We start from the raw sequence: 14,067 nt of genomic DNA, 5'->3' as shown, positions 1-14,067 counted from the left end.
TATATTCAAATATAATTCTAAGTTTAATGTTTAACTAACAGTTATGATTAAAGTTTATTTTCAAATTCCCGGAATTTTTATTTTGAACCTTGGGGTCCCTGCACCGAACAAAAAAGTCCTAGTGGTCCCTGGTCAAAAAAAGGTTGGGAACCACTGATTTAGAGGATGGGCTCTATGGCATGATACCCAGTTAGGGTCCCCATCTCCACCTCCAAATCTCTAGTTATTACCCAGCCACGGAGTTGGTAACTCTAAATTGGTCCTAGAAGCTCTCACAAAAGCACGCAACTGGAATAAGAACCTTTGGGCTGAAAGAGAAAGCCAGGTACATCAAACGGGGGTAAAGGGAAAGAGCTGCTTCATTACACCATTTACTATTTTCAGATCCAATAGATTTTGCCCACTTTTCGCTGAAGGAATCCCACTAATATTTTAGTGACCATTTGCCTACATTACTCAATTGCTACTTGCATGTTTTACTAGGGATTCTTTTTCTGATATACTTTTTTCTGCTTTCAGAGTGAGATACTTCAGATGTCTTTCTTCCAGGAGCTCAGAAGGCCATGCCCACCCCCATTATCCTCAGAACAATTCTGCAAGTAGTAATTCTAGTTTAAGGCTGGTCTACAGGGAGGAAGAAAACCAGTAGCATAATACCTTTTTATCAGGACCAATCAATCATCAGGCAGTGGCTATGGCAGAATTTTTGTTCTCACGGCTGTTAGGCTGCCTACTAGAAACAATCCTGAGATAGCAGTAGGAAAATAATTTGTAACTTCTACACATTTTCTTGTTGTCTTACCTGTATAAGTGCATATTTAGTTTAATCAGCATGAAAACACTTGAAAATTAACTACAGAAAAACAAAACAAGAATGCTGGCTTAAAAACTGTATATACAAAAGTAAACCAGTAGATGGCATCAAAGTTGCCAAGCCATATGGAAGAGACCAAAAACATTAATACAAAAACATTGTTTACCCAACTTTTGGGGGGTAAAGTTGTACTTTTTGTATGGAAGTAGAAAACTATTCTCATACTAGCTCCAGGACCTAACTTTTTGTTTGAGTTTTTTTTTTTATTATTACAACATACAGATAACAATTAAAATTTTAGCATCTATTTACATTATGATTTTAGCATCTATGCATAGCACATTTCTAACAATTCACTTCTATACTAAGTTGCATTACCTTCATATTACATCTTAATCTTGTTTTCCTCAACATTTCTTTGACATTTCTTATAAAACATTTCTCTCTTAAATCTTATCTTTTTTGCTGTAATTCTTACCTAAGCTTCGAAACACACACACACACACATATACATATAAATGCTTTTCATTTGTCCTGAAATTTCGATTTTGGTCTATTATGTATATAATATGGTAATTTTGCCTTGGCAGAATATTCAGTTATTGTTCCATTCAATTTGACTTGGGCATTTATCTGCTTTCCATTTTGCTGGAAATATTCTTGCCGCTGTCCCCATATATTTGAATAGTGCAGTATATATTTTTGGCATATTACTTGGTAATATATTTAACATCGTATTTCGGGGTCCATCATAAACTTAATTTTTAGAAACTTTTTGCATTTCATCATGAATCCTTTTTTTTTTTTTTTTTTACACAAAAGGATCACTGTTACATAAGCCACAAGACTGATGTTTCAGGTTACCATGCTGATGCAGAGAAAAATCTCAACACAAAAGTTGTGAATACTTTTTATTAAGATCAGTTACAGAACCTTGTGCAAGCTTTCAAGTTCTCCAGAACTCAGCAGGCTGGATGTCAAACAAAATGGGGGTGGGGAGGGAACAGAAGAAAAAACCTGTAGTTTGTTCTGAATATGTTGTAATTAGATTAGTGATGCTGAGGTTTCAAACAGCCAACCTCCAAGTGAGGCCTGAAGATCTCCTGGAATTAGAACTGATCTCCAGAGTGACTATAGAGATCAGTTCCCCTGAATAAAATAATATTAACAATAATAATGGCTGTTTTGGAGGTTTAAATGCTATGGCATTATATCTTGCTGAGGTCCCTCCCCTCTGCAGGCTCTACCTCTAAATAGCTAGGAATTTCCCAATCCAGGGTTGGCCATCCTATACCAAAATCTTCTGGAAAGAAGGAAAAATGGCAATTTTCATTTGAGAAGCCAGTGGTTAATCACAGTATGGCCGCAGTGCCTCCAAGTAGGTTTCGCAGCCGCAACTAGTAGAAATAAAGGGGGTTTTCCAGGGGAAAACCTGAAAATGGGGGGAAATGCCCCATCAGAAACAATGTGGCGTGGCAACGCTGCAGCGTAAGGGGCCATTCCTGCCCTGAAAGGGGTTAGGAAGCTGCCTAACGGCAGCTCCACCCCCAGGGACGCCGGCGCAGACTTGCCCTAGGCGCCCTAGAGCTGCGCTGCTGCGGCCTTCCAGGGAGGGGCAGTGCAAGTGGCACTATGCCAACATTTGTGCCAGTTTACACGATACAAGTGGCACGGACACTGGCATAGGGGTCATGGTGCCTCCTAAGGCGATTCGACCCCCAAGCTCAGGAATGTACTGTTAGAAAAATACTACCTCTTCCCCCCTCTTATCTATTTTGAGAGTTTGTTGGAGCTAAAGTGAAAAGTCTGAACTTGTGTATCTTTCTGTATTATAGTTACCATCATGGCTTCTGAAAATCTGCTACATTTTGTCTTAGGCACATACTCTTCTGTTTCTTTTGAACATAGGGAGGCAGTCAATATTTGCTAAATTAAAACAAAAATGTGCAGACACCAAAAGCCAACTGAAGAAAACTGGAAGTCATCCAGAGAGCTTCTGGCAAGAGATATTTATGCTTAAGGGGCTAAGAGCATGAGCTTAAATGTCCCAACTCCGCTCAGTCATGGCTTCATAGGACGATGGAGCACTTATGCAAGGCATTACTTCTCAATCTGCTATTGCTTGATTTAGTGGCTTATTTAGGGATAATGTGAAATGCTGCAATAAAGGAGAAAAGAACAATGGGAAACACTTTAATGTCTTGCACACTTTGTAATAGTGAACTGAGCCACACAGACATTAAAAGTAATCAAGTACACAATCTCTGGCCCTTTAGAGCAAGGAATGAAGTTACATGGGAACACACTCCAAGATGATCTCAATAAATGCCACAATTCCATCAAAGCTATTCCCTCTTTTGAAATGCACAAAATCTGCTGCTATAGTCATGATAAACTGTTGATAACCCCACTCCTCAAAATACACGAACATTGAGTTGGGTCAACTGTAACATGGAAACTATTACTGTATGTCCATTTTTTGTTATAATTTCTTTTATTATCAATATCAATGATAAAATAATACAGTTATCCTTGAAACAGTGGCATACACCATTAGTAAAACTTGGACAGTATAATGCTTTACAATTTTTTAAAAGATCTTTAAACCTCATTTAATACCATAAACCACAACCCAGCTAAACAAAAAACAAAACAAAACTTTGAATCCATAGCAGGATTAATTTAGGTTCAATAACTTTGTTTCAGATGGGTTGTGGGGTTAATTTTCAGCTATTAAAAGCAATCCAAACACTGAATACATAGGAGGCTGATGATTTTATTATTATTATGGCAATAGCAAGATAAACTGCAAACCTTGTCAGTAAAACCAATTACATAAATACATAGGAGGCTTTTAGACCTTTTACAAATAAATAGTAAATGCCTCATACGCTGCAATATTTCAAGTGAACAAATATGCTTCAAAACACAATAATTATTTTCTTAATTTTTAATAATCCTTATAAGAAAGTGAATACTTGCTTTAATATAAAAATAATTCAGACAAAATTATATCCTCCTGGAACTCTGGGATTGTACTTTACTAACCAACACTAATAATAAAGTGATTAAAGGATGCACTCTAGGATTGTACTTTACTAACCAACACTAATCCAAAAATGAAACATGACTCACTTATAAAATAAAAATTTCTTTCAATAGATAATCCTGCTTTGCGAGCATCTATTATTAAATAGGGTACAAGCCCTCAGTTTAAAATCCTAGGCTTCGATTCCCCTGGGGGGTTCCTGTGGGCTTAAAAATTTCTACTCATAGAACACATCTTTCTTATCCTGGAACCCACAGGAACAAGATATTTTTGGGAGGGGGAGATTTAAGGCTGCCCCAGGAAGGGCTAGGTGAGAAAGTTATGCTTTGTTGAGATAAATACTATTGCCCACAGGGGGGGGGGGGAAATCTACAGGATGTAACCTATAGAGTTTGCATCTTTTGTTGGTAGATGCAGACTCAAGCGGTCGACAGAACTGTCCCAATAGCAGCAATTCAGCTCAGTTTTTGCAATCTAAAATGATCTTTGGCAGTAGTACCTGTCCTTAGCTGCTTCTCACAATGAGTGATCTATTTTGAGTTACTAAGGAAAGGTGTTCAGGAAAGGGTTTTCAGAACATTGGCCATTGGGAGCTCAGAACAGGAAGCTTGCTCGGGGCAAAATCATCCTTAGTACCTCAGCAGTGTTCCAGAACAGCAAAGTCACTCTAATGATTCAGTCCAAGAAGAGAAACAAGGCACTAACGTTTCACAGAGAGCCACTTCCAAGCCGGCTATAAATATTCACGAAGCAGAAACCAAAGTTAGCCCTAGCAATGCTTCCCATTGCTCTTAATATCTAACCACGGTAAGGCAGGAGAGGAAAGAAAGGAGCATGTGATGTGTGTAACAATCCTTTTTCAAGCTGATGGTGGCTGGTAATTTCTTCCCAAGCATTAAAGGGATTCTCATTACAACAGTCCTTCCTAAGCTAAAAGAAGCCATCAGTGTTAGGTATTTCCCCATTAGTTTGGTATACACTTCATGAAAAGTTAGATAAATAAAATTTGTAACTTCCTTTCTGAACGACTATTCACTCACTAGTCTGATCTTCCAGCTTATACTGTTTTGTTCCAGTCTAAAAACAGGAACTAGGCACAGATAACGTGTAAAGAACTGAATACATCCATCCATCTACCCTCGAGACTCCTCAGGGCTAAAGTGCTGAATACACAGCAGTCAAAATCTGTTTGTGCAGAGCTCTTTGATGTAGAGAGATTATATAATAAAGAGATTAAAGGAGGAAAAATAAGTTTTGGCAGCGGCCACAATCCTGAAGCCATTCCCTGTTCTCACTAGAAAGGAAGAATACGAATAGAAAATTTAAAATCTAGTTCCAAATAAATCATTTACGTTTCAGCTTCAAGACACAGAACCCATCATCAAGCAAGAAACTGGTAAAGCTCCAAACTAATCATATAGGATTTTCCACTGGGGGGGGGGGGACACATACACAGAGAGAGATTTTTTTTAAGTTGCTGAAAAGCAAAATACTTGCAAAGTGGAAGAAGGCAAAAGGAACAAGCAGAGGTAAAACAGCTTCTCTTAGTGGGAAAGAAGAGGATTCAAAACCATTTACCTGAAATCCCAACTCCTGTGGTGTAAAACTGACTACAGCCGTAAACAGCTGCAACCTTTTCTGCAAAATGTGCTCGGTCTCCTAAGACCCACTATAGTACCACAATGGTCCAGAAAACAATTTATAATCCTCAAGTACTAAGGTGTTTCTGTAGCTGTTATACCACAACAACAAAAGGACTTTCAAACATGGGTTTTTATACCATATATAAAACTGTTAGAATGAACTTTTAACAATTATGCACTCTTATCTTCAGGTTTTTTTTTAAGTCACATTTAAAAAGCAAGCAATATATTCCAAAAATTCACAGACACTTCATTTGTTTTAGAAACAATAAGCAAATGCAATATACTCTGCGCCCCAAATAAGCGCAATAATATGTTATTAGTGCTTTATAACAACATTTGGTAATCACGTTCTGTTACATTCACTTCTTACAATAAAAATTAAAATCTTGGGTAACTTACTGTGCATTCAACAAGACAAGTGGAATGTTACAACTCCCCCCACTCCAGAATACTGCTTATAAGAAATTTTAGCCATTATAAATATACTTTAAACAAATTCCTAATTTAAGACCTCAAAAAGATGGGCATGAATGTAAAACTTCTCCTTTTAGCACAACATGTGATTCAAAATGTTGTAAAATACTAAACATGTAAAACGTCTGTCAAATAGCATTCAACTTATGTGCAAACATGCCTTGAAAAAAATAGAAGGAAAAATCAGTAGCTCTGGCACAGCTACTAGCTTATACTGTTGTTTTTTAAATAGAAAGGAAGTAGGTAAAAATAAGTATCTTTAATGATTCGTCAGCCTGCTTTTCCTTTGACAGGTATTCTTTGCACTGGCAAAATAAAACCTATATAAGCCATTGGGTTTTTACAATAATACATGTTATATATGCTATACTATGAAGTGGTTCTAGAATTTGTTGCGCGAAGTGCTAGGCTTGCGAGGGATCTCATAGCGCATGTCGAAACTTTGTGACACACCCCAGCATTAGAAATGTAGTTGGAAGCCAAGCGATAAAGCCGCTCAGCTCCAAAAGTGTTGAAATGCCCTGGAAGGACTTTTTCCACAAGACCTCTATTCACTAATTCTATCAGCCGCTGGCAGGTTCCAACGTAGTCGCTTATCCTGCTGTAGGGAAGCCAGTCAATCATTGAACCATCATACACAACATCTCCACTGAACAGTATCTTCCGTTCCCTGTCATGCAAGCAAATGCTTCCTCTTGAATGGCCAGGCATATGCATGACAGTAAGCTGTCTGTCGCCGAGGCTGATCACATCCCCTATGAGAAGAAAACAAAACACACAGAAAATTGAATTGTAAAGCATGATCTCTAGAAATACCACAGGAATACATCACAGTTGCAGGTAGAAGTCCTGTGACAAACCTCAGATTAGAAGAGTATTCAGGGCAACTAATAGAATTCTGTGAAGACAAGACAATAAGTTGTTCACTGCAAACACACTGCAAGCAACCAGATGACTGCATATATGGACATCACTGGATGACTAATAAAGACACCAAACAGACTGCATAATTGCATGCAGAATATGGAGCAGCTCTAGACTCCCTGAGAAAACAAGACCAGGAGCTGACTGTGGTACAGACCCTGAACTGTTCATATCAAAAATTAGAATAAAGCTGAAGAAAAGCATCAAAACATTCATAGTGCCAAAATACAATCTAAACAACATTCCTGAAGTTTAAAGCCCATGTAAAGAACAGATTTGCATTACTAAGTTCTTGAACAGGAACTGGAAGAAATATGGGTTGAAACCAGGGATATTATCAAGGAAGACAGTGCAAAGACGATTCCTGTAGCCAAAAGAAATTAAAAGTCTTGATGGATGACTGATAAAACTCCTAAAATTGCTAAAGACAGATGAGAATCAAAAGTAAACGGTGCCAGAAATATACTCAGAAGTGTAAATGCAGTGTTCTGGCGACAGGCATGCAGATACAAAGAAAACTATAACCAGTGTAAAGAAATAGACGAGAACAACAAAAAAGGAAGAACAAAATATCTGTTCCATAAGATCCAAGAAATCAAAGAAAATTGAAAGCATGGTTAGGAAATACATTAACAGTTTGGAAATACATTAACTGAACAGGACAAAATAAAGAAAAGTTGGGAATACACTGAAGAGCTATACAAAAAAGATGAAAGGATGACAGATTCCTTCAAAGAAGAATCTTTTGAAGAACCCACAGTCTTAGAAAGTGAAGTGAAAGCTGCATTCAATGCAAGAAACAAGTCACCAGGAGTAGATGGGATATCAATAGAGCTCTTTCAAGCAACAGAAAGGGAGTCCATCAAAATCTTAATAAGATTATGCAATAAATATGGAAAACAAAACAATGGCCCACAGACTGGAAACCGTCAATCTACATTCCAATTTTTTTTAAAAATGAAACATCACAGAGTACAGCTATTGGGCCGCCACATTAATTTCTCATGCAAGTAAAGTGATGCTCAAAATCTTACAACAAAGACTACCATACATGAACGAGAAATGTCCTTGCCTGGTTTGAACTGCCAGGTGAATTTCTGCATCACTACTATATTCCTACTGTGAACCCACTGCCAATGCAGAACTTGCCCTACAAGTATAAATATTATCAGGTCTTTGTGCTGGAGATCCTTTAGTTCTACTAGAAAGATGTGTAAAATTGCCAGCATTGAGTTTTTAAGAATTTGATTATTTTGCTTACCCTTAAAAATGCATCACGCTAAAACTTAACCTACTACATGTTATGAGCACAGCACATCACAGCACCAATTTCTTGTCAGTCTCTGATACATGCTTAGCTGAATCCTGAAAATTGGGGAGGGGGTTGGATGCCACCATGAAAGGATCTTACATGTTGATGCCTTCAGTTTAACACTTACTGGTCCATAAAAAAAGAAAGATTCCCCATTCAGCTTTTTCAATTGGCATTCCTAAGTCTTCTTCCCATCTTTCCCCAAAAGATATTCACACAGCATTTTATACTTTTAGAAATTACACCTTTCCCATGAGAGATGCCAGATTTTAATAGAAGCTCACAATGTGTTAGTTTGCTTATAAAATGAGGGTAGCATAACTGGCTATGTAAAAACAGAAAAGGTATATATTTATGCTATGGGATGTTCATACCATACAGTCTCTCCCAACAGACAGATCTAAGGCACACTCTGAGCACTTGCGTTATGGTCTCAATTTCAGTTGTCCCCTTCTCTCCAGATCTTGTAGTTCATGGCTATTCAGACTCTGCTAAATTTTGTGTAAAACATAGATTGTATCATTTATTTAATATTTTAAAGCATAACATTGTTGTGATTTTTTTTAAATCACGAGAAATCCAGTTATTCTGGAATACCCATCACTTTAACTAATCTGGACCAGCTGGTGTCACTGGATGGATTTTGAAAGGTTCATCTACAGTAGAGCTCTTTATATGCTTCTCTTTTACAGTACCAGAAATAAGTGATATTGGGCGAATGACAGAAAGTTAAAGGATAAAGAGCATAAAACAGGATCAAGTGCCATTTCTCACAAATCCAATTAGCCTTCAAATTGGTTTAATTTTACAAATGTAGGCAAATCAATTGCTGGCAGGAAATCTGTCATCTCCCAGAAACTAAATACTTGCTTTTGTAAAATGTTTAAACTTGCCATGAACTACAACCACCTAACCATTATTGGCTGCTTAATCATAATTTCAGATCATTTATAGCAGCTATTTCACATGACATCTTTTTATCAAATCTGCAAAGCCACATCCTCTCTCAGGGGACAGCTTAAAAGCGAGCTAAACTGTATTCTTTAGAACTCATACTAAATTATGAGACTCGTTTAAATTATTCAATCATTTATTTTACTATTTAAGTAGTAGTAAAATTTATATCTCCCTCAGCTTTGCTGGCTTCCTGTACTACATGCTACTGTGATCAACAATCCGTACGCTTGAGACAAGTATTTTAAGATGTAGTAGTATAAATGTAATTAAGGTTTAGCATGCCAATTTCTCAATAGTTTCAGAATCAAGTCTTCCTCCAACCCAACTCACATTGATACATAAGTACATACGAGGCGGCTTCATACTGAATCAGAGTACTGATCCACCAAAATCACAACTGTCCACTCAGACTGGTGGCAGCCCTCCAGGATCCTTCACATCACCTACTATATGTTCCTTTTAACTGGAGATGCCAGGGATTGACCCTGGGCCTTTCTGCATGTCAAGTGGATGCTCTATTATTGAACTGTGGCCTCTCCCCAATTATTTCATGTCCCATCTAACCAGACCCTTAGATGCAGTCCTAGCTGCAAGTGCAGAGGAGTAAATCACATTGCGATGGCATGCTGTCCGATTCCAAGCATGCACATTAAACTCAGGAGCTAGATTCCTTAAAGGCAATGGAATCTTCTTCAAAGATCTCTTAGGACTGCATTGCTTAGGACTGCAGATTGAATCTTGAATAAATAAACTGGTGTGTTCAGGAAAAAAAAGAAGTGACATGAAACTATTAATTTAATTAAAATATCTATACTCTGCATCTCTTACCATACATGCTCTCAAGAGGCCTAAATGGCACAGAAGATTTTCCAGAGCCTTACATTAAGCAGAAATCATGGTAGCCACCTGGAAACATGAGTACATGAGGTTATGATCTTGTATCACATTCTGAAATTGCAACCAAATGTTCTTGTTGGACCTTTGCTGTGTTCTTCCTGTAAGCAGAGTGGCAACTGATGCCGTTCCTGGCAGGCTTCCTACCGCTGGGAATGCCCCAGGCAGAACAACATATGCATGTACAATTTCAGCTACCTAAACCAGAAAAGAACACTATTGGTTTCTTCTAGTCACTGTTGTCAGGACACTGAATAGAAACTGTATAATAGTAATGAATGGCCTGCTTTATTAGTCCCCCTAACATGGTCCACCCTGACCTGGATGGCCCTGGCTAGCAGGGTCAGCCCTGGTTAGTATTTGGATGGGGGACCACCAAGGAAGTCCAGGGTTGCTATACAGAGGAAGACACTGGCAAACCACCTCTGTTAGTCTCTTGCCATGAAAACCCCAAAAAGGGGTCGCCATAAGTCGGCTGCGACTTGAGGGCACTTTACACACACACAACATGGTCCAGCTTGCATTTAAAGATCAATTAACAAGCAGTTAATAAATCTATTAAAGTGGTACTGAATATGGCTTAATGCCCCATACAACACAAGACATTGGTGCATCTGAACTTTACAGACAAGACTACCAAAAAGTCAAGGTATGGGTATGTAGTTTACAACAGATGTGTTAATACTCTTGTCCGAACATTATTAAAAATATTATATCCTGCACTCAACCCTTCTGAATTCAAACACACAGAAAACACAGTAAAAAAGAATAAAATATAAATGTGGAGGTAGAAAGTGATGGGAATATAAATTACTGTGGAATATCTTTTGAAACTAGTCCACAAAGTTCCTCATTGAGGGGCTTGGTGCCAGCCAGCTAAATAAACTCAGCCAGTACTCCAGAATCCCTACCAGGTCTCCATTCCTGAATGCTGTTTTCATCTCCCTCACAAAAAAGCAACTGAATCCACATTCTTTCCCATTTGGTCCAGAGATATAGGGCCAGAATCACATTTAAAGCTAGGTGGGTCTACAATAATAAGGTAGGGGAGAGTCAGATTGATAGGAGATCTGAAGTGACCCACATCATTAAGGCTTTCCATCCCTATTAAGAAAAACCAGAAGTTACATTTTCAAAAACATCAAAAACAAGAATTACAATACAACCCCAAGCACAGTTACACCCTTCTGTGACTTAGAAGGGTGAAATTGCTTAGACTGGCCCTGTTAGAGCTATAGAATGAACTGCTACACACCAGCTGAAATCAAACACACTATTTAGCTGAAGACTGTGGTGCTTATTCTCATTCAAACAGCATCACATATAAAACCCTTCATGTGTATGATGATTATTACAAATAATATTGGGTACATTTCTGTGCTGCTGAAGATTTATTTTGCATGCCTTATTTTATATATAGCGACACTACCTCTAAAGCCAATAAATTCTGGGAGGTTTTTTTGGATGATGATTTTACTATTTGTGTTCTCCCTCAGCAACGGAGGTGCTTTGCAGAAATACAATTATACACAAAGCTATCAAAGGGTATATTATATGCAAACACACCAACCAGTGTAAGATCCCACCTCCTGCAAGCCATTCTACAGAAGCATCCAGAGACGTCCCCACCCATAATCTCTCATTCAAGGACACGGTGCATTTTCTGACAGTGCATTTTCTGAGGGCCTGCACTTTAAGAGACAGCATTCATATTCTGTGAAGATGCGGCATACATGGAATTTGCCAGGCACCCCACCCTCAAACCCCTTTCATACGAATACTCAAAAGGAAACTATTTTGCTTCACGTATGCATGGACACGTGCATACAAACACACACAACAGAATGGGATAGTAAAAAAAAAAATTCTCTTTGAATATACATACAGGACCCATAATTGCCATTTCCTAGGCACCAAGAACCTACTTGAAAAGCTACTACCATCTTGCTTTGCTATGAGTGTACACAGGGACCATGTTTTTTAAAATCCACACCAACCATGCTTTTTCTCCATTCCAACCCTTAGTGTACAACCACCACCACCTGTCACATTTTACACATTTCCTGAAGCATCTCAAAGGCCTATGGGAAAAGCCAATTGCTTCCACATTTTCCTCCATGCCACAATTAGCCCATCCCTTTTCATTCTAGCGCTGTCTGTGGATATGCAGGTCTAGCACTTTCAAAATCTCCCCCCACATCTGTCTACATTCACTTGTATGCCGCAAGAAATGCACCCTCACCCCACACACACTCAGCAGTGGATTTACAATCTTAGAGCCCAATGCCCTAAAGGCCCCCCATAACACACACACACAACACACCATCATATCCTAATAAAAAAGCAATAAGAATGATAACATTTATACAGAACAATGCCACTAACGACAATATTAATGAACATTTGTAAGACTATACTCAATTTCTGCACTTAGTTGAACAGTATATTAAAAATAATGTAAATACTCCCCAAGTTGCTTTTCTTACAAATCATTGGGAAGTTTACGTTAGGTTAAAGACTCTTAGCAATCCACTCTATGTTGCACAAACCGGAGCTGTCTAGAAACAGTAATTCGTTAAATAAAAAGGGCCGCAGGTGTTCAAGGCTGCCTGCAAGCCACATCTTTTGCTTTACAAGTTTGAGCCCTCCCAGGCTAGATGTGAGACGAGCTCTTTACAAAGCAATTGTTCGCAGAGTTAACTCCAGTCTGAACCCATCGGTGGTTTTAGAGTAGACTGGAGTAACCCTGGGCAAGATCACCCCTCAGGGCTGGGTTTGGCTTCCATCAAATGCCCCCTTTAAAAGGGGGGAGGGGCCGTGGCTCAGTGGTAGAGCATCTGCTTGGCATGCCTAAGGTCCCAGGTTCAATCTCCGGCCTCTCCAGTTCAAGGGACTAGGCAAGTAGGTGATGGGAAAGACCTCCGCCTGAGGCCCTGGAGAGCCGCTGCCTGTGTGGCTCAGCAGTAGACATGCAGAAGGTCCCAGGTTCGATCCCTGGCATCTCCAGTTAAGGGACTAAGAAGTAGGTGATGGGAAAGACCTCCGCCTGAGGCCCTGGAGAGCCGCTGCCGGTCTGAGTAGACCATACTGACTTTGATGGACCAAGGGTCTGATTCGGTCTAAGGCAGCTTCATGTGAAGAAAAGCCACTCTGGCCATTTATGCACGGGAGGTTTCCCCCTTGGACTTGCTGCTCTCTCGAGGCGCATTTTCCCCACCCGCATTCTCAAAACTCTGCACGGGAGGCTTACTGTGGAGTGCTGAGGATCTGGGTGGGGGACCCAAACGGGCCCCTCGAGAGCAGCCAGCCCCGGTGCACCAATGGGCTCTGAGCCTGGCCAGAGGCTCCCTGCCCTTACAGCGACGCCACAGGCCCGGGCAGCCCCCCCCCCTTACCCTCTTGCAGGACGTGGGTGGGCTGCACGGGCCGCACGCGGAACTGCCTGGCGCTCCAGCCGGGGCTGGGCGGCCGCACCACCTCGCGGTCCGAGAGCCAAGTGACCGCCTCGTAGTTGTCCCCGCGGCGCAGGGCCGCCGCCTCGGCGCTGTGCACCGCCACCTCCCCGAACTGGTGCAGCCCGCCGGCGTGGTCGAAGTGCACGTGGGTGGCCACGGCCAGCAAGGGCCTGGGCCGCCCCCCGCCGCCGCCGGGGGGCTCCTGCTCCCCCTCCTCCTCCTCCTCCTGGGGGCCCAGCAGCCCCGCCAGCTGCAGGTAGTCGGGCAGGCTGCGCAGCCCCAGCCCGGTGTCGATCACCACGTCCCGCTGCGAGCCGCGCACCAGCCAGATGTTGGCCCGGTTGCCCGACTCGTAGAAGCGCTCCTGGATCCAGTAGATGCCGCCGCCCAGGGACTTGTGCGCGAACCACTCCAGCGCCGACATTGCCGCCGGTGGGGGGGGGGGCGGACGACCGGCCTGCCTGCCTGCCTCCTCCTCCTCCTCCTCCTCCTCCTGCTCGGGGCGGCCGTCCAGCCGCGGGGGAGCTCCGCCCCGCAGCCAG

At 40.9% G+C, this 14,067-nt stretch overlaps 2 protein-coding genes across 3 annotated transcripts in view; both read right to left on the bottom strand.

Annotated features, from left to right (window-relative positions):
• The window catches only part of LYSMD3 (LysM domain containing 3), a 123,362-nt gene that overhangs the window by 81,320 nt on the left and 27,975 nt on the right, over nucleotides 1-14,067 (bottom strand). The window lies entirely within an intron of this gene.
• MBLAC2 (metallo-beta-lactamase domain containing 2) lies at nucleotides 6,073-13,950 on the bottom strand. The gene is made up of 2 exons (XM_056849138.1): nucleotides 13,466-13,950; nucleotides 6,073-6,738 (listed from the first exon to the last, which is right to left on the bottom strand). Exons 1-2 carry the CDS (start codon nucleotides 13,947-13,949, stop codon nucleotides 6,353-6,355), a joined length of 870 nt encoding a protein of 289 aa, XP_056705116.1. The 5' UTR covers nucleotide 13,950; the 3' UTR covers nucleotides 6,073-6,352.

Source organism: Euleptes europaea, chromosome 4, assembly GCF_029931775.1.
Source record: "Euleptes europaea isolate rEulEur1 chromosome 4, rEulEur1.hap1, whole genome shotgun sequence".
NCBI classification, from domain to species: Eukaryota; Metazoa; Chordata; class Lepidosauria; order Squamata; family Sphaerodactylidae; genus Euleptes; species Euleptes europaea.
Note: the sequence above shows the minus strand (reverse complement) of the source record. Positions and strands in the feature narration are given on the sequence as shown.